Here is a 19,157-nt window from a genome sequence, read left to right as displayed (position 1 = left end):
AAAAGTCAATGCGGCTATTAAGATGCATTCTACCTCACTGGCCATTAGCTTGTTTCAATGGACCAAGCATTACACTGCGCATGCGTACACACCACAGCCAGCCAGCTAGCGAAGTGCGCATACTCGCAAATTTTGGCCCGCGCGGCCACCGTACATGACTCTCGCACTAGGTAATGTACCGACTTGCCCGGATGACAATGCTGCCGTAAAGTGAGTAGCTTGTAGTCGTACGCTGATTCCCTATTACGGACGCGACGCCGCAGGCTGCGCTCCCTTTGCATGGCCATATGGCGCCAGGTCGTAGTGCGCCATAGGCGTAGTATTTGTTTTGTGAGCAGGATACATCATGTCCCAGGCTTCCAGCAGTCCCCTGAATAGGGGCGTGGTGGTGACGTCATACTGAGGGCTGTTTCACACAGTACGGTTCCTGCCGCACGGTGAAATCCCGTACGGCCAGGGAGCCGTGCCGCACTCAGAATTTTATAATGGCAGGGATGGCCACAGCCCGGCAGCCGTCCCTTCCAGTGGGGGGATCCGGCTGCAGCCGTGCGGCCGGGCCGTGGCCGTCCCGTGTGAATGGACACAATAGTGTCCATTCACAACTGCTGAGTGCGGCACGGCTCCCTGGCCGTACGGGATTTCACCGTGCGGCAGGAACCGTACTGTGTGAAACAGCCCTTAGGCTGCCAATAGCGACTCTGTAATGAAGGTACTACATGTAGGTTACCGTAATAGAAATGTAGTGTTCCTAGACTACGGAAAAATGGCGCCTGTCTTCCATGTTTGATGTGTGCTGGCCTGACTTGTATAAATAGTAACCAGAAGAAAAGCAATGCATTTCCAAAGTGACTGAGTGGTCGCATTTTTGACTGAATGTTGCAAATTGTGATCCCAGATCATGCAAACCACTGACCAGAGGAGAATAATGCCAGCCATTTTCAGTACATTTTTATATACCGCAGATTAAATAAGCAATTTGTCATCGTGTGCGGATTCACTTGTACTGATTGTTTTTAGAATAATCCCCATACGCCAACTATTTTAATAGTTAAATGATGCTTTATAGATCTCACAGAAAAAATGTTTTCCTTTAGACAAAGATAAAGATAAAATAATTGATAATACATTGCAATGACAGGTAATCTACCTAAAATTAATTGATATGCAGGTGCTCAAACTTCCTCTAATACCCCTATCAGACAGAAAAGTCTGAAAATCCCGGCAAATACACGGCATTTCAAATGCCGTGTCATTTTGCCGGGAGCAGCCTGACCCCCCCCTTCACATAGAAGAACAAATTACTGGGTTGAAAATTTCTACCCGGTAATTTGCTGAGTAACACGGGTATTTATTCTGTGTGAAAGGGTCAAAACGGGTCATAAATCCCATGTCCTCGACCCTGGTCAATTCTAGGGCCGGAGACCCGGTATTTACAACACGGGTGTGCCCTTTCACACAGAAAAAGGACCAGTGTATTTAATGAAATTCTCGGGTGGAACTGCTTCACCCGGTTATTTCATTTTCTGTGTGAAATACCCGGGTGATCTCACTTGTATTGAATATATTAGAATACTAGATTGTAAGCTCCTCCGAGCAGGGCCCTCTTCCCTCCCCTCTTGTCAAAGCCCACTTCTCTTCACATTTCACTCACAGCTCTCCTATACTCAAACACTCAGTGACCATCTTCGTCTGCATACCCATCTCCATCATTGGCCTCAAGCCTCTAGTTGTATGTTGATTGAGTGGTTCCTATTTATAGTTAAGCTGTAATATGTATTGAACTGTGGTGCACTTTTTTTGTACTCTACTTTTGTTATTTAATTAATGTTATGCCAAGTTTTGTCTCCCTGTATTGTTCCTTTGTAAGGCGCTGCGAAACACTTGTGGCGCCTTATAAATAAAATTATAATAATAATAATCATTATACTCCAACTGTTTTAATAGATAAATTATGCTTTATTGATCTCACAGGATAAACAAATGTTGTCCTTTAAATAAGGATAAAGATAAATTGATAATACGTTGCAATGACAGGTAATCTACCTTATAATATATAAAATGAATTGAGCAAGAAAAGACAATTGCATCCAGCCTATATATTGTTAGTCTATGTTTGTGGTCCCCCCCTCACCCACCCATATGTGTTCGTATACCGGTATTAGTTGTTGTGTCAATAATACATTGACACAACAACTAATACTGGTATACGCACACATCTGGGTAGGTGAGGGGGGGACCACAAACATATAGACTAACAATATATAGGCTGGATCTAATTGTCTTTTCTTGCTCAATTCATTTAATATATAAGGTAGATTACCTGTCATTGCAACGTATTATCAATTTATCTTTATCCTTATTTAAAGGACAACATTTGTTTATCCTGTGAGATCAATAAAGCATAATTTATCTATTAAAACAGTTGGAGTATGGTGATTATTCTAATATATTCAGTACAAGTGAGATTGAGCGCAAAGTGGCACCTTGGGCCAAATGTAATAGGGTGAGAGTTTCAGAAAGTGAGAGATTTTGGGAGAGTTTTCCCATGTTTTTTAAAGCAGCAATCAATTACACTGCAAAACCAGGTTGATTTTGCCATGTAATTGATTGCTGCTTTAAAAAACATGGAAAAACTCTCCCAAAATCTCTCACTTTCTGAAACTCTCACCCTATTACATTTGGCCCCTTATGTTTTCACCCCTATACGTCTCTAGAGGTATTCTATAGTGTACCTGCTTCACACTTCGCAGCCAAAATCACTTTGGTAGTCCACAGTGCACCCTCCGAATGCCCCAGCCATCGATCTTGTGCAGATTGCCTGGAGTATTAGCTTTAGCCTTAAGTTCTCTTTATCCACTTAGCAACAGCTATGACATACATTGTGAGCTTACTAACCGATGATTGCGTGTGTATAATCCCAGAGCCACCAATACACCATACTGCTGTACAGTCGCATACCTCCCAACATGACCCTCTCCAGGAGGGACGCAATGCTCTTTTTCAGGACTTCCCTCTAATACCACTTTTATATATACATATACATGACCGAGTAAAAACACTGATCGATGGCTGGGTGCAGAATCGCCATCGATGGCAACCATCGATGGCGTCTGCACCGATGGCCATCCCTGGCAGCAGCAGCTAATCTTTCTATCACTTGTAGTCACAGCACTGTACTCAGTCTACAGAGGTAGTACATCTCAGCTGCCACAGGTGGCAGCACTGAGATCAGGAAAATGCATTGTAAACTGAAACGGATCACCTTTTTGGGATCGGCGGCTCATTCGTTCTTGAATGGGATCCGTTCAAAAAATACGGTTCGTTCGTGAACGACCCATCTCTAATGTAGATGCCAACTTGTATCTCCTGTGGTTGGAAATTTTGGAGACAGCAACCAAGTATGCAGGGGCGAGAGGCCAGCAGCTGAGAAGGGTCCCAATACACTTGGAGGGATTGTGATAAAGGTCTGGTCCAGACAGGGCTTCTGACGCGTTTCGCTGCTTCAAAGAGTGCAGCTTTGATAAAGCTGATCTTGTTGTTCTTCTGGCTTGAGAAAGGGGCGCAGCCCCGAAACGTTGCCATCACCTGCACTATTAAAACCTAAGTTTTTGGTTTTTGGAATTCATTGGCGTGCCACCCCGTTCTTTGTATACATTATTGGGCAGGAGCAATCCTGCATCTGGGAAGGCACCCAAACCATCAAAATCTTTCCACAGCGACGAGGAGTGCCGGATACCAGGGATTATAATGTGTGTGTATATATAGGTCCATTCATGTATCAATCCTGAAAGCCAGTCATGGACACCTGCCACAGACGTTACACCCGCTGGTGTTAGAAACCATTTAGGATTTATGGCTGCTGCGTACATTTCATAGTCCGCTGATAGCGCACCCTTTGCAGTCAGTCACACGCTGGATCCTTTCATGTTGCTGACATTTCTCAAATTTTTTTTTTTTTTTTTTTTACTTCTTTCTAATTTTTACTTACATCCCGGTGGAGTTTTCCTTCCTGTAAACTTGCTGTCACAGAATCAAAGCATTTGTCAGCGGTTCCACAGGACATGGAACATCACAGTCAGCGTGTGAGTCACAGATCCACATTTACTAGCCTAAAACTGCACCCATAAATACCAGTCCCTTTTTTGGTTACTTTTATACCCAATTAAAGATTTTTGCCACATTAGGGGAGATGTTCTAAGCCTTGGAGGGTGCGTACCAGCCAATCAGCTCCTAACTGTTATTTTTCTAACAGCCTGTAACGTGGCAGTTAGGGAATACATCTGGATGATTGGCGGATGGGATACCGGCAGTCAGAATACTGATGCCGGCATCCTGATAGAGGAAATCCAGATGAGTCCGGTAAGTATACTCACCTTACCTACAGAAAGTGAGAGATTTGGTAAGAAATCTCCCAGTTTTTTTAAAAGCAGCAATCATTTACACTGCAAAATCAAACTGGGTTTGAAGTGTAAATGATTGCCGCTTTTAAAAAAAAACTGGAGATTACATTTCCCCCAGAAGCTCCACTTTGCCAGAGATTATCATGGAGGATATAGATTTAACATGTTTATAATTTGTTTTTACAATATAGAATATATATGTATACTAGTAAGCCCGCTCGAAGCGAAAGCTTCCAAAGCTTATCTGCAACCTTCTGTGTTTGTGCATGTGTGAGAAAGAGATGTAGTTTCACTCTCTGCCAGTAGATGGCAGTGTTTTGGAGACTCACGGACACTAGACATATATATATATGATATTGTGCTTTTGTTCTTTAAATATAGAATGCAGTGGCGTAGCTACGTTTTGGGCGCCCCCCCCCCCCCCCCCGCCGTTAGGGTGGTAAGTCTGCGGGGGATTGGGGGGTAGGTAACTATAGCACCGCAGCCCCCGGCGCCCCCACATGCACGGTGGCGGGGGCTGCGGTGCTATAGTTACGCCCCTGATAGAATGATTGCACTGGTAATGTTAAGGGGTTTTTATGCATACCCTATTTCTGTGCAGGTCGGTATACCAGGATGCAACACCTCACATCGCTGTCGGTGTGCCCGTCTCTCTGGCGCTCTTTACCGTGCAAACCGTCTGAGCTCCGTCTGGATTTCGTACTGCCGTGTGGCCAGTCTTTTCGGTGGGTCTTTAGAATTGGACAAAATACAAATCATGTGATTTCATGATTGCTCCGCAGTTAAGTTGTGATTAATCCTTAACAACCAAAGATATCGTTCATCACTACTGATGACAAAATGCAGAAACAAAAATGTTTTATATACAAATATGTGTTCTCTCCAATGTCACCTACATTCTCACGCATGGGGGATTAGCACAATAAGAAAAACCTCTGCTTTCATGAAGATATATCTCATTTCTTAGTGAGTGGACAGCACATTCTCCTACAGGGTGAAATGTTTCAAAGCTTGGAGAGATACATTGTAGAGAGATTAAGGGGTTGGATCACATGATGTCAGTGACCGCCTTGTCGTTGGTGGATAGCGGCAGAAATAAAAGTCAGTTTTCACCAGGCCAACCAGGATTGGTTGGCACTTCACCAAGTACCAACCAATCAGCTCCTAAAGCCCTTTTTTCAAACCCAGCCTGTAACATTGCAGTTAGAAGCTGATTGGCTGGTACTTATATCTCTCCAGGTTTTGCTCTATCTTCCCCAAATTGTTGCTCTGTTGACAAAATGGCCGCTTCAGATGCAGCGGAGGAGACTAGATCAGTCACCTTAGGAAAATGGCCATTTTATCTGAGATTTCTATGTGCCCTGAAATGTTTAGGTGGAGAGAGCACAGTCCTGGCTACTGGACCGGAGTATTACACGGGCGCGTGTGGACCCTGACGCAGAAAGAAGACCAGATATGGTACGCGGTATACCCCAATACAGGGGTAGAGGACAGCAAACCGCAGAAAGTAGCACAGAAGAGGGCCCCAAAAAGAAAGTTACCTCATACTACCCCAAATATGGTGAAAACAGAGGCTATAAAAGAGGAGGTTGTGGGAGACGTCTCTGCAAATGTTGATGACAGGAAGGACCATGAGACCTTGCAGGATTACTTCCAGCTGCACGTCTGTCTCAGTGAGCTTTACCGACGGTGGGGGGAGTCCGACAAGAACTTCCAGAAAGTAGCCAAGGACTTTCCAGGTAATATTGCAAATATAATTGTGGGGCCTGGTTTTGTTTGCACTCATCCATAATGCCAATTGGTGGTGGTGGCGGTAGTGGTTCTAAGGGCCTGATTCAGAGCGGATTGCTAGGCTGCGTATACTCGCAGGTGAACAGGTAAGTGTATATCGGAGAGCATAACGCAGCACTGTCTCATTCCCAGGCATCCGGATATTGCGGCAGGATCCCACCGAATGTCTCTTCTCGTTCATCTGTACCTCCAACAACCACATATCGCGCATCACTGGGATGATCGAGCGACTCTGCTGCGCTCTAGGAAGGCGCTTGTGCCGACTGGACTCTGTGGAGTATTATTCATATCCCACCCTCCAGGCGCTGGCAGGCAGGTACCATTCCGGTCTGACTACGACTGGCGGCAGGAATCTATGTCACACATATGTAACCTGAAGGGCGCCCCGCTGGCATCACTCGCTGCCACCTGATTGCTGCTGTAAGACAAGTAGGGGCATTTATGACCACGAATACACGGCAGCTGTTTTTTCTGCCCCCTTTTCTAGTCTTATTTAAAAAGTGTAAACAAAGGTCTGGTTGCTATGGGTTACAACCTTTTATGCATGCCAGGTAATCATTAAAGCTTCAAAAAAATGAAAAGAGGTGATGTTACCCATAGATTCTGTCTTTCATTTTGTAGGATGCGATAGAGAAATGACAGACAAAAAAAATCATTGGTTGCTATGGGCAACTTCACCTCTTTTTATTTTAAGAAGCTTTAGTAAATTTACCGTTAAGGGGTTTATTTACTAAGATGAGAGTTCTATTGAAGATGGGATGTTGCTATGGGGGTCACTGCAGGCTGGAAGGAGAAGTGGTGTGCCTGACCAATGAGTCACCACAGTGTCACACTGCCTGGTGCCTCCAGTCCTTGGATATCTTGTGTCTTGACAAAGGTCCCTGTCGAGGACCGAAACGTCGACTACAGCTATGACTGAATAAAAATCTTTCAACTTTGATATACTGCCTATGGTGAGTGCCTGCTTCTACAAATACCTGCTGTTTATGGGACTTTGATGCCTTTAAAGTGGAGCACCGCTGAGTTGATTTGCAAGTAATTTGAGTGCGGTACCCTACCTCTACTATATATATATATATATATATATTTATTTATTTATCAGCACTGATTTACCCTCTGTCACTTCTTGTCACTGCAGCTGATGACACAGAGGCCAAGCTACGAGAGCTGGGATTCGGGTACAGAGCTAAATTTGTCAGTGAGAGCGCTCGGACTATTCTGCATAAGCTCGGCCCTGATTGGTTGGAGAGCCTACGTCTGGTGCCTTACAGGGAGGCAAAGTCTGCCCTGTGCGCCTTACCGGGTGTCGGAGCCAAGGTGAGTCCAGGCACTTCTATGGTTACATTAGCCCATTTAGCAGTTTGGTAAAGGGATTCTCCACTGTAACTTCCATCGATGACACCTGTCTGTGTAGCTGCTGCAGCCTGGTAATATCCGCAGTTGGGCGGATCCTCGCTGGCAGCTCTAGTCTGCAGGTTATCAGCGTTGCGGGAGCCAAATATATAATGGGGATCCCTAAGGCAGAGCCCGGCACCAAAGAACTACATGGAGGGGTCTTCTGACAATGTCAACCATATGTTGTCAGTCTATTGCAGGCATGTCCAAACTATGGCCCTCCAGCTGTTGTGAAACTACAAGTCCCATCATGCCTTGCCACAGTTTTGCTATTAGGAAATTCTAAAACTATGGCAAGGCATGCTGGGACTTTTAGTTTCACAACAGCTGTAGGGCCACAGTTTGGACATGCCTGGTCTATTGACTGTTGAACCTAGACATGGTCTGTCAGCCGCCCGCACACTTCTTTGGAACGCAGTCATACTCCGTGTCTTCCTATAGGTTGCGGATTGCGTTTGCCTGATGGCGCTTGATAAATGTGAGGCTGTACCGGTGGACACCCACGTCTGGCAAATCGCTAAGAGAGACTACCTGCCTCAGCTCGGCCAGGGTAACAAGAGTCTCACTGACCGGGTGTACCGCGAGATCGGTAAGGACGCTCACATATAACAGTCAGTGCTAGAACCTCAGTGCTTTGTATGTTGCATGGAATCCTCTCTATAGAGTTCTGTGCTATGTAGGTAACATTAGGGCACATGTATGCGAATTATGTCCATGACACATGCAGCCTCCATGCTGTGTCCTATCCATGAATCCGTTACAGCAGCGCGTCACTGGTCGTCACTGTAATGTGATACATCTGATAATGGTATCAGTGATTTTAGCTTGGTAATCAGAGTACATACGTTATCGGATACCCATATATTTTGCACTGAGAGTGTGCAGCGTGCAGGTCATCAGCTCCGCCTCTTTGTGCGCTGACCCAGAATGCAACATTCCAAATTATTAGTAACCTCACTGAGGCACGAGGCACGGGATGTCGTTTGGTAGTCATGTCGCTGTGATTTCATGACTATTAGTAAAGGCACCACTGTGTAAAGGTGGCCATACACTGCTGCAATGTCTCGCGGCAGTGTACGGCCAGCTGCCCGGGAAGGGATGCATGCGATCCATTACAATTTGTATGGGGACTTAACTTTCACATACTGCATTGGACCTTATTCTGGTTCACACGCAACGCTGCGAGTTTGGCAGCATTGTGTATGGACCAAAGACCTCCCGCAGTGCCGCCCACCCCTCACAGACCATCGAATGATTTCTCTATGGTGTCTCTGATCTGCAAGCGCCCTGTACGGGAAGCAGGTGGGCAGCTGACACCAGCTGTCGGCCCCCCACACCCGTGCCGGATTTCCCTAGGAATGCCGAGTGTTTTCGCACTGCTAGGTGCGAGCGGGATGGCGAACATGTAGTTTGCCGTGCCCGCTCGCATCCTGCGTTTGCACATGTGGAGAAATGCAAACACGTGGGGGACCGAATCAATCTGAATGACCCCCATAATACATTCTGATGTGTTGTGTTTTTCTTCCCCCTATCTCATTTATTTTAACACTTGGGGGTGTGTACTGTAAACTACTGTATTCAGTGGTTTGTCATCAGCGGTTTGTCATCAGCGGTTTTAACCAATAGATTTAAAGCAGCAACAGAAAGGAGTGCTGGGCCCGGCTGGTGGAACATTTATTTGTGCATTGCTGCTTTAAAACCAACAGTTAAAGCCAACTTTTGCTGGTATCTTTGACAAAGGTATAGTGACTATACCTCCAGGATGATAGATAGATAGATAGATAGATAGATAGATAGATAGATAGATCATATTAGTGATTAGAAACTAACTTTCTATTTTGTCTTCCTGTAGGAGATTATTTCCACAGCCTGTGGGGTCCCTACGCTGGCTGGGTCCAGGGAGTAAGTTCACTTATTTTATTACAGTAATTGTCTGTTTTTTTTTTTTTAAGAAATCCAATAGACACTATTGCTGTATACTTCTATATCACATGGTATAAACATAGGCATGCACTCTTTCACTGCCAAATTAGGCTTAACCCTTTGAGTGCCAACATCTCTGTGATAGATGCGCAAAATATCTGCTAAAAATTCCAGCGTCGCTCACATTTGTTATATAAACTCAAACTACAAATACTGTATGTAAAAAAAAAACCACTATATTTCCTATATAAGGTAAACATTACAGGTCATTATGATGAATAAAAATGTTTGCTTTGCTTGGTTAAAGAGGTTAAAGATCTGCAGGCAACCGTACCATATAGAGATTCAGACATTGGCTTAGAAAAATGTAGCTCTTGTCCTTTAGGGAGTACAGTACAGAACACCAGTTTAACAGCCACACGGAAGCCTGTTTTATTTAGTTGTACAAATAAGCTCCAGGGTATCCTGGTAGCCAGTGGCATAGCTAGAAATTTTTCTCCCCCCTGCCAAAAACAATTACACCCCCCACCCCCAGAAAGGGCAAGGTGATGGACTACGGGCGCCGCTGGCAGAGCTGACAGGCAACCCAGGCACCAGTGAGCCCTGAACTCCGGGACACGCTCATTACATATGGGGTGGGACCAGCTCAGCTCTCTGCTGCTTTGGTCGCCTCTTAGTTCAACTAGCAGCACCCACCACAGACCCCGCTGGCACCGTTCGCCCAAACCGCCGCAGGGCCTGCCACATATGTAGCTACGCCACTGCTGGTAGCAGTGAATGAATCAGTTTTGGTGATATTAGTGTAAGCGCATCAATAAATGTATGGGGCAGGGGCGGATTGGGAATTAAAACCAGCCCGGGAAATATCTTGAAGCAGCCCCAATGAGGGGACGGATGTTCTGTTGCGCGCCGAAGGCGTGCACAATTTTTTGGGGGTGTGGCCTAGCAAACTGGAGGTGTGGCCTATTCCAATGAGGCCACGCCCCATTTTCGCCGCTGTGGGGGGCATGGCTAGTGGCTCTCTGTGCTGCTGGTTATGTCCCCAGCACCTCAGGCTGCAGAATAGGCGCATGGGAGGGGGGACGCAGGGTGGCGTAGAATTCTGGGAGGGGAGATGCAGGGTGGCTGAGGACGAAGCGAGGGAGGACGCAGATTGTGAGGGGGTCATGGTGGCACAGGATGCAGGGTAGGATGGGGAACGCAGAGTGACAGAGGATGCAGGGAGGGGAGTCGCAAAGTGGTGGAGGATGCAGGGATGGGAGTCGCAAAGTGGTGGAGGATGCAGGGAGGGGCGACGCAGAGTGGCTGTATATGAACACCACACACACACTGTATACGCGCACATCCCTCCAACACATGTACTGTAAATGCACACATCCCCCACACACACACACACGCACACTATATACACACATATATACTGTATACGCACACATCCTCCCACACACATACTGCAAATGCACACATCCCCCACACACACATATATATATATACTGTATATGAACACCACACTGTATACGCACACATCGCCAGCTTTACACCAGCGTCTGACATCAGGCGAAGGCGTCTCTGCTGCTGCTGGCTGCAGAGGCTCACCGGCACTGTGGGGGTGCTGGAGATAGAGCTGCCCAGGCCCTACCCTCTGTCAGAGTGGCGGGGCCCGGGACAGTTGTCCCCAGAGCACTCCCCCCTGTCGGGTGGCCCTGTTCAGTGCATATAATTGGTGGGTAGTGGTGCCAGTAATATATACATTGCTGGCCCATGCCAGCAATGTATATATTACCAGCTAATCAATATACATAGGTGGGCAGCAGCGGTGTAGCTAGGTGCCACGGTGCCCGGAGCAAGGGCAGGTTTCACGCACATTACGCCTCAGACCATGATGCCCATTATACAACACATGGTGATGCCCATTACATATGCCACACACTGTGGTGCCCATTACACATTATTACACATGATTTGACACACATGATGCACATTACACATTATTTGACACACTGTAATGCCCATTACATATTATACGGCACAGGACAGACAGGGGGGGGGGGGGGGTGGCAAAGATGGACAGATAGAACAACATAGATAGAAAGATGGACGAGGGGAGGGGGAGCACAGATGGATGGAGGGGCAGCATAGACAGAGGGAAGAGTTGGGGGGGGGGGCAAAAACAAACAGATGCTGGGATACTCACCATTACTTTCTCTCCTTCATCACACAATGGCAGCGGCTCCTCCTCTCTGTGCGGAGCATTTCTGTCCAGCAAAGGCGTCAGCAGTGGGTCCTCTCCCTTTTCTCCCCCCTTCATGGTGAGGCTCTGCTCTGGGCAGCAGTGTCCTCATGATTCGGCTCTGGGCTGCGGCTAGTCAGTCCCCGTCCTTTCCCCCCCCCCCCCCAACTCCGGGCTCGATGACAGGAGCGGAGATAAGGTAAAAACCAGTGCCCTGGCTGCAATCGTGTGTGTGGGGGGGGGGGGGTGCAACCCCGGCAACCCCCGTGCGCACGCCTATGCGCTGGGACGGAGACATGCACTGCTATTTAAAATTCACATCTCCCGCTGGACCGCGCTGGCCAATGGGCGCTCGCGGTCCAGCAGCCCCCAGTTGATTGGCTGCTGGACCGCAAGCGCCTATTGGCTAGCGCGGTCCAGCGGGAGACGTGAATTTTAAATAGCACCGCGTCTCCCGGACACAGCAGGGAGCCGGGAGCTAGCGGGGCAGATGGCGCGGCATAGAGAGCGCAGGGGAGCGGGCAAGCTGGCGGTGCCGGCACAGCTCTGGCGCCATGATAGTCCCCTGCGCCCAAGGCTGGTGCTCCACCGGCACCGCCCTCGCTACGCCTCTGGTGGGCAGGGATGCCAGTGATATATACATTGCTGGCATGTGCCAGCAATGTATATATTACCAGATAATCAATATACATTGGTGGGCAGTGGTACCAGAAATATATACATTGCTGTGTCAGCAATGTATATATTACCAGCAAATCAATCATCATTGTGCTGCTGCGGGCAGGGGAGCCGGAGACCGGGCAGGCGGTGGACACTGGACAGCTTTTTCTCCCTGCTCTGTGAAAACACAGAGCACGGGGAGGGAAAAGGGGGGCGGGAGCTGCGGTTTTGACAGGGGACCCCGAGATGCTGCAGACATCGGGCAGCTGTAAGCATATGGAGCAGGGGGAGCCGGGAAGGGAGAAGGGACGCTATGTGCTGCCACTGCTGCGGAAGGGGGCGGGCTGACGGTGGCGGCTTTTACCTCCCTGCTCCGTGCGGCGGTATATGGACGGAGCAGGGGGAGAGAGTGAGCTGCTGCACTTCAGGGGGAGGGAGAAGGGGACGGAGTGGGGGCGGTCCGCCGGGCTCAAAGTGGTAGTCTTTCAGCCCGGCGGCCATGCGTTAGGACTCGGTGGCTGCCCGGAAGCACTGCTGGCGGCCGGACTGACTCCTAAGTAACCAGGCCGGCCGGCAGACATGACCAGCCGGCCCGACAGAGGGTGGATTGGGCCGGCCCAGCGGGATTTCTCCCGGTATCCCGGTGGCCCAATCTGCCCCTGGTATGGGGTAAGAAGACTCTAGATCAGTGATTTTCAACCTTTTTACCTTGCAGCACACTAAATAAGATTTTGAAATTGCCAAGGCACACCATGAGATCCCCACAGGGCAAAAAAACATTGGCCCCCACAGGAAAAACAATCACATTGGTCCCCACAGGTAACAAAAATAGAATACATTGGCCCTTTACATGAAGATAACAGTTGAACTGGTGCTGGCTGTAAACTGGTTTGGGCATTTTTAGATCTGGGGGCACACTTGAGAACAGCTCAAGGCACACTAGTGTGCCACGGCACAGTGGTTGGAAATCCAAGTATCAGCATGAACAATACATATTTATAACCAGCAGGTGTCGCTGTTGCTACTGCTGGCATCGACTTACTGTAGCAATTGAAAACTTCAAAGCAATCTCGCAGGATACAGCGGCGCAATACTAGATAAATAATTGTTATTAAAGATCGTTGAAATGGTCGGTTTTTTTTTTTTTAAATAACAACTGTGCTGAATGAAAGGTTTTATTGCATATCTTTTCTTGCTTTTGTGCAGTAAACGTACGTTCTCCTTATTCACAGGTCTTATTCTGCGCTGACCTTAAGAAATTCCAGAGTCCAGAAGAACCACCGAAACCAAGCACAAAATCTAGAAAGAAACTGAAAGAGGAAAGCTGATCGTGAGGGTGTATTTATGCGGAAACGGTCGACAAATCGTCTGGTCTAGAGCTACAATCACATGTCTTGGTTGAACGCATCTAGTTAGACTTCTAATGATAGTCGACAGCATCTACATCGACAGTAACGAATGTTAGATGAAAGCGTTAGATCGACGGAAATGTGATGGACAGTCACAAGTTTTTTGTGTTTTTTTTTGCTTTAGACCGACTTGGTTCATACCTGCTCCTACCTCCGATATCTGTCCTCTCAGTGCCCTCTCTCCATAACCAGCAAGTTTCAAACAGATCACTTTGCTTTCACTTTCTGTTGTCTTTTGGACGGTTGAGAGGCCTCTAGTGGTCACTGGTGGTACTGCACATCAGAGGTGAGGTTTGTGGGCCTATTGTATTTCCTGTTGGTATCAGACAAGCGTCATTAGAACCATGACATCTCCAGTCTAAAGGACAGTTTTATGGGGCAGATTTACTAAACCTTGGAGAGTGTCAAAAGAGGAGAGTGATAAAGCACCAACCTATCCTGTCCTGTCGTTTTTCAAACACAGCCTGTAACATGACAGTTAGGAGCTGATTGACCGGGACTTTATCTCCGTCCACCTTATGTCCTTCCAAGGCTTAGTACATCTTCCCCTTATGTATCTTTCATGTTTATATTGATTCAAAAATAGGTCAACAAATGTGATGACATCCTGTAGGGCTGTACCTGCGCCAGGCAGTTATATCCCGGAGTCCTGGCAGGAGGTTCTGTTTGTCTGATGCTGGCGATATTATTCCACTTGTGCAAGTCCGGACTTGTTACAGATAAATTCCCTTGGCTGTGGCATATACGTTCTATAGACATATTTTACTCCTTATAAACAATCTACCCTGAAATAATGGATGGGATAATGCATAGGTGGCTGTTTGGCAGATCCGCGTGGGTGATTTGTTGCTTCTCCTGCTACAGATTGCCCTAGCCGCTATGACTGAAGAATAGGCAGTGTGGTTATGTGTACACTATAAGGCAACTCCCTGTACAGGCCAGGTATATATAGGGGGCTGGGGACCGTGGCCATCTTTATTTGCTGCTAGTGACTTCAGGCCTGAACCTTTTATATTATGGAGGATTATCACACATGAATAAGCAATCGAGATTCTGCCAGTCTCAATGCCGACAGGTACCGGTTATGATTCTAAACCCTAACCTACCCCTCCTGCAGCCTAATCCTAACTGACTGCCCCACTGCAGAGTAACTGCCCCCACCCTGCCTAACACCAGTAGTGCCTAACCCTAACCGCCCCCTCAGCCTGACCATAACCCTCCCCCTACTGTCTAACCGTCACCATCTGACATCTAATTCCCCCCCGCACACACACACACACTATAGCCTAAAACCATCCCCCACTACCACCATAGCCTAACCTTCCCCTGCAGTGCCTAATCCTAATATGGGGGGGGGGGACAAACCCATGCAGCATAGGGTATCATGAGAGTGATACATATGAGATGGGATGCAGTTAAAATCCCGGCGGTCGTGATCCCGGCGTTCAGAATCCCGACGCCGGAATCCCGACCGCCGAAATCCCGACACTTTCTCCCTCCGTGGGTGTCCACGACACCCCTGGAGGGAGAATAAATTAGCGTGCCGAGCGTAGCGAGGCACTGGGCCCGCTGCGTGGCGAGCGCAGCGAGCCCGCAAGGGGGGGCGATCCACGTCCCCCCCTTGTCGGGATTTCGGCGGTCGGGATTCCGGCGTCGGGATTTTGAAAGCCGGGATCCCGACCGCCGGGATTTCATACTGAATCCTATGAGATGTAGGAGTACTTACACAATTAGACTACATAGCCCAGCACCAGGATCTCGCCTTGTAGGTAGGTGTGATGTTCAGGATCAAAGTCTTTAAGTGTCTTAAAAAGATATTTGCAAAGTGTTACACATAAATTAATTATAGGGGTCAATTCCTGTATCTCTAGCAGTCTGCAGGTCTCAGCCAGCTAGCTGCCCCTGGACGGGACAGTGTGGGGGTGTAATGTTGGGTACACACTAGATGATATGTTTGACCACTGTTGGCAGCAGTGACGAGCTACGGTGGGGGAAGGGGCAGGAAGCAGGACCATGCTGCATTCCACACCACAGCATCGCAAATGACATCACTGGATTTAGCTGCATGTACATCGATAGGGCATGTTGCTGGCGACCCGCGGGAGCGTGTTGTAGTGAGTGCACGCTAGATGAATTATATATTTTTTTTCCAGCACACTAACCAGCCGGTTACCACCCCCGGACACCGGCTCCCTGTCTATCACATTGCCAACGGCTAGCACAGGAAAAGCAGGATTTCTCCGCTAGCAGATGTCGCGCACGCGCATTGCAGCCCATGCGCTGCGCAGTGTACCTATAATCCACCCCTGTGCAAATTCACACAGCAGTGATCAGGTATGAATCGGGCCCTAATTGGCGCTCCGGCCCTAATTGGCGCTCCTGCACCTTTAGGGCTGGGGAGAAAGAGTGCATGCGTCCGCTGAATCGCCATCGCTGGAGCCAACTGTAAATGGAATGCGGTCTCCTGTTTGTGTGAGCTTCAGTAAATGCCCATCTACAAATGGAGCCGCTTTCATTTGAGCATCCTCCGCCCAGCTTTCCCGCTCCCTACCCGTCCGCAGCAGCCTGCCCCCGCTCCCTGCCCATCTCCCTGAAGCGGAGACGGGCTGGGAAGCTGCCGATCACCGCTCCCCGGCGTTTTGCTGATGGGGATGCTCGCGCGTCCCAGTCGGCCAGTCCACCGCAGGTATCTCTCCAGGTGGTATGACATTAGAGGTGTCCGTTACCTTGTTAAGAATATATTATCTTCACAGGATTTACCGGTCCAGGTACTATTAAGGTATCTTCCTTCATTTGAAGTTCTGGATACTTGAATGCACAAAGATTTAAATTCTTCTGTAGGAGACAATTTTGTTGTTGATCCTTTTTTTCATCTGTTGGAGGCCAAATCCTCTCATATTTGATATATGACATCTTATATTACCCAGAGTAATACCCCTGATGAAGTCTATTTGAGACGAAACGCGTTGGTTACTTGAACTAACTGCAAGTTGGCTCAAGCTATTGTTGTGAAGAAGCGATGAAAACCGATATGAAATCATTTTATTCTATGGACTTTTAATAAACAAGTTGGAAACTATTGTACTGGATTATTGTACAGACCTTTTATGGGCACCATACCTTCATACATATCTATATATATATATATATATATAATTTTTGGATGTACTTTTTGGATGTACTTCACCTGATAATTATTATATATAATGTGTTTGTTTTGCTGTGTAACAGGTAGGCTTAGTGACATGATAGTAATTAATCACTATCTACTTCTCAGGTATTATTATTGTATATATTTATGACAGCTGTATAATTATGTTTGTTTGATGTGTCTGTCACTTTGAAGAATTAAGAATTTGTCACGGTATGATACTTGTTTGTTTTTTTATCTTGGGGATCAACTTAAGGTCTGTTACATATTCAGTTTACGTAGAACAAGAACCACTGAGACTGGACTCCTGATCATTGCATTGAGCCATACAGAACAGTCCTGGGACTGTCCTCCGGTTACCAGTGCAGGGCAGTCCTCCGGTTACCAGTGCGGGACTGTCCTCCGGAACCAGTGCGGAACTGTCCTCCGGTTACCAGTGCATGACTGTCCTCCGGTACCAGTGCATGACTGTCCTCCGGTACCAGTGCGGGACTGTCCTCCGGTTACCAGTGCGGGACTGTCCTTCGGAACCAATGCGGGACTGTCCTCCGGTTACCAGTGCAGGACAGTCCTCCGGATACCAGTGCAGGGCAGTCCTCCAGTTACCAGTGCAGGGCAGTCCTCCGGTTACCAGTTCAGGACAGTCCACCGGTTACCAGTGCAGGGCAATCTTCCGGTTACCAGTGCGGGGCAGTCCTCCGGTTACAAGTGCAGGACAGTCCACCCGTTACCAGTGCGGGACAGTCCTCCGGTTACCAGTGCAGGACAGTCCTCCGGTTACACACATTACTATACTCCCCGCTGCTGCAGAATAAATGGTTCCCGGTGTTGGATACAGACGACCTCCCTACAGAAGTCATTACAGACTAATTACCTAATTAGAAACTTCCAATTGCTTAATTAGTCCTCAGGGAAGATGCCGCCATAGCCATAGTGCTAGATTACAGCCTGGTGATTAGACTTGCTCTGGAGGTGTGAGAGAGAGGACACAGTGATTTCATTCCAACAATTGAATAGCTAAATCCGTTGCTGCGGGAAATTTCCTAGGCCACCGATTCTTTTTTTACTTCCTGTCGGCAATCCCCCAATTATCCTGCATTGTTCAATTTTGAATGAAAATATCCCCACTATGGGCCCGATTCAGACCTGCTCGCTAAGCAGCATATATTCGCTGCCTGGGGAGCAGGTAAACGCAGCACCAGTAGTGCCAGTTACATATCATGTCCCCAGTAGTGCCCGTTACATATTATATCCCCAGTAGTGCCAGTAACAGATATCCCCAGTAGTGCCAGTTACATATCATGTCCCCAGTAGTGCCCGTTACATATTATATCCCCAGTAGTGCCAGTAACAGATATCCCCAGTAGTGCCAGTTACATATCATGTCCCCATAACTGCCAGTTACATATAATGTCCCTAGTAGTGCCAGTTACAGATGTCCCCTATAATGGGTGAATCCGAGGGGCTACACACCGGAGGCAGCAGTGCTGCAGAAATCGCTGGAAAATGGCCGCAGCTACATTATACCAGTGATCTGCACATGCGCAATGTAGATTGAGCATTCTAGTGCAGACTCCGCACTCCAGAAAAATGGCTGCCACGCCATTTTTCCAGAGATCTGGGCATGCGTAGTCAGTGGCATAAGTACAAAATGTGCACACACACACCCCACCCCTGGGAATTTTGGTCGGCACCCCCCTCAGTAAAGTTGAACCCCCCACCCCAAGCATGCCCTTACCCCTCTTGTCTGCGATGCCACAGGGTCTGTGTCCGAGACCTGAAGATCTACTTGTCGATCCTGGTGCTCCTCCTGTTGATAATGAAAAATTACCATCATAAAATGGCTGCCCCTAACATCAGACCATTTTCAAGGATGCTAGAAGAGGCCGCCGCCGCCTCCTCTAGCATCCTCAAAAACTGGCTGCTGCAGGGGGTGGACATTGTGTGAGGGCCATTTTTCATGTGTCCAAGAGGGCCTCAGACCCAGCAGCGACAGGCGGAGGGGTAAGGCAGGTCCCGGCAGCAGTGCAGCGATAGCCCTCGCAGACCCCCAGCACCCACACTTACTTAACCCCTTCCCGACATTTGACGTACATTTACGTCATGGTCGGGAAGTACTTCCCGACACATGGCATAAATGTACGTCATGGTTTCTAACTGTCACTGCGTCTAGAGACGCAGTGACAGTTAGGTGATGT

General features: G+C 48.0%; 1 protein-coding gene across 4 annotated transcripts; it reads left to right on the top strand.

The window, feature by feature from the left end:
- Window positions 1–126: 126 nt before the first annotated feature.
- OGG1 (8-oxoguanine DNA glycosylase) lies at window positions 127–16,895 on the top strand. 4 transcript variants are annotated; one of them, XM_083155936.1, is made up of 8 exons: window positions 127–170; window positions 5,002–5,125; window positions 5,775–6,139; window positions 6,324–6,503; window positions 7,330–7,508; window positions 8,028–8,175; window positions 9,439–9,488; window positions 13,632–16,895. In XM_083155936.1, exons 1-8 carry the CDS (start codon window positions 155–157, stop codon window positions 13,725–13,727), a joined length of 1,158 nt encoding a protein of 385 aa, XP_083012062.1. In that variant the 5' UTR covers window positions 127–154; the 3' UTR covers window positions 13,728–16,895. The 4 variants fall into 4 exon arrangements, with proteins under 4 accessions (XP_083012062.1, XP_083012063.1, XP_083012065.1 ...); XM_083155937.1 differs by having other exon boundaries at window positions 143–210; XM_083155939.1 differs by lacking the exon at window positions 127–170 and adding an exon at window positions 477–709.
- Window positions 16,896–19,157: the final 2,262 nt, after the last annotated feature.

This window comes from Crinia signifera, chromosome 8, assembly GCF_055691185.1.
Source record: "Crinia signifera chromosome 8, ASM5569118v1, whole genome shotgun sequence".
In the NCBI taxonomy this organism is placed as follows: domain Eukaryota; kingdom Metazoa; phylum Chordata; class Amphibia; order Anura; family Myobatrachidae; genus Crinia; species Crinia signifera.
The sequence above is the reverse complement of the archived record's forward strand: the minus strand, read 5'-3'. Positions and strand labels throughout refer to the sequence as shown.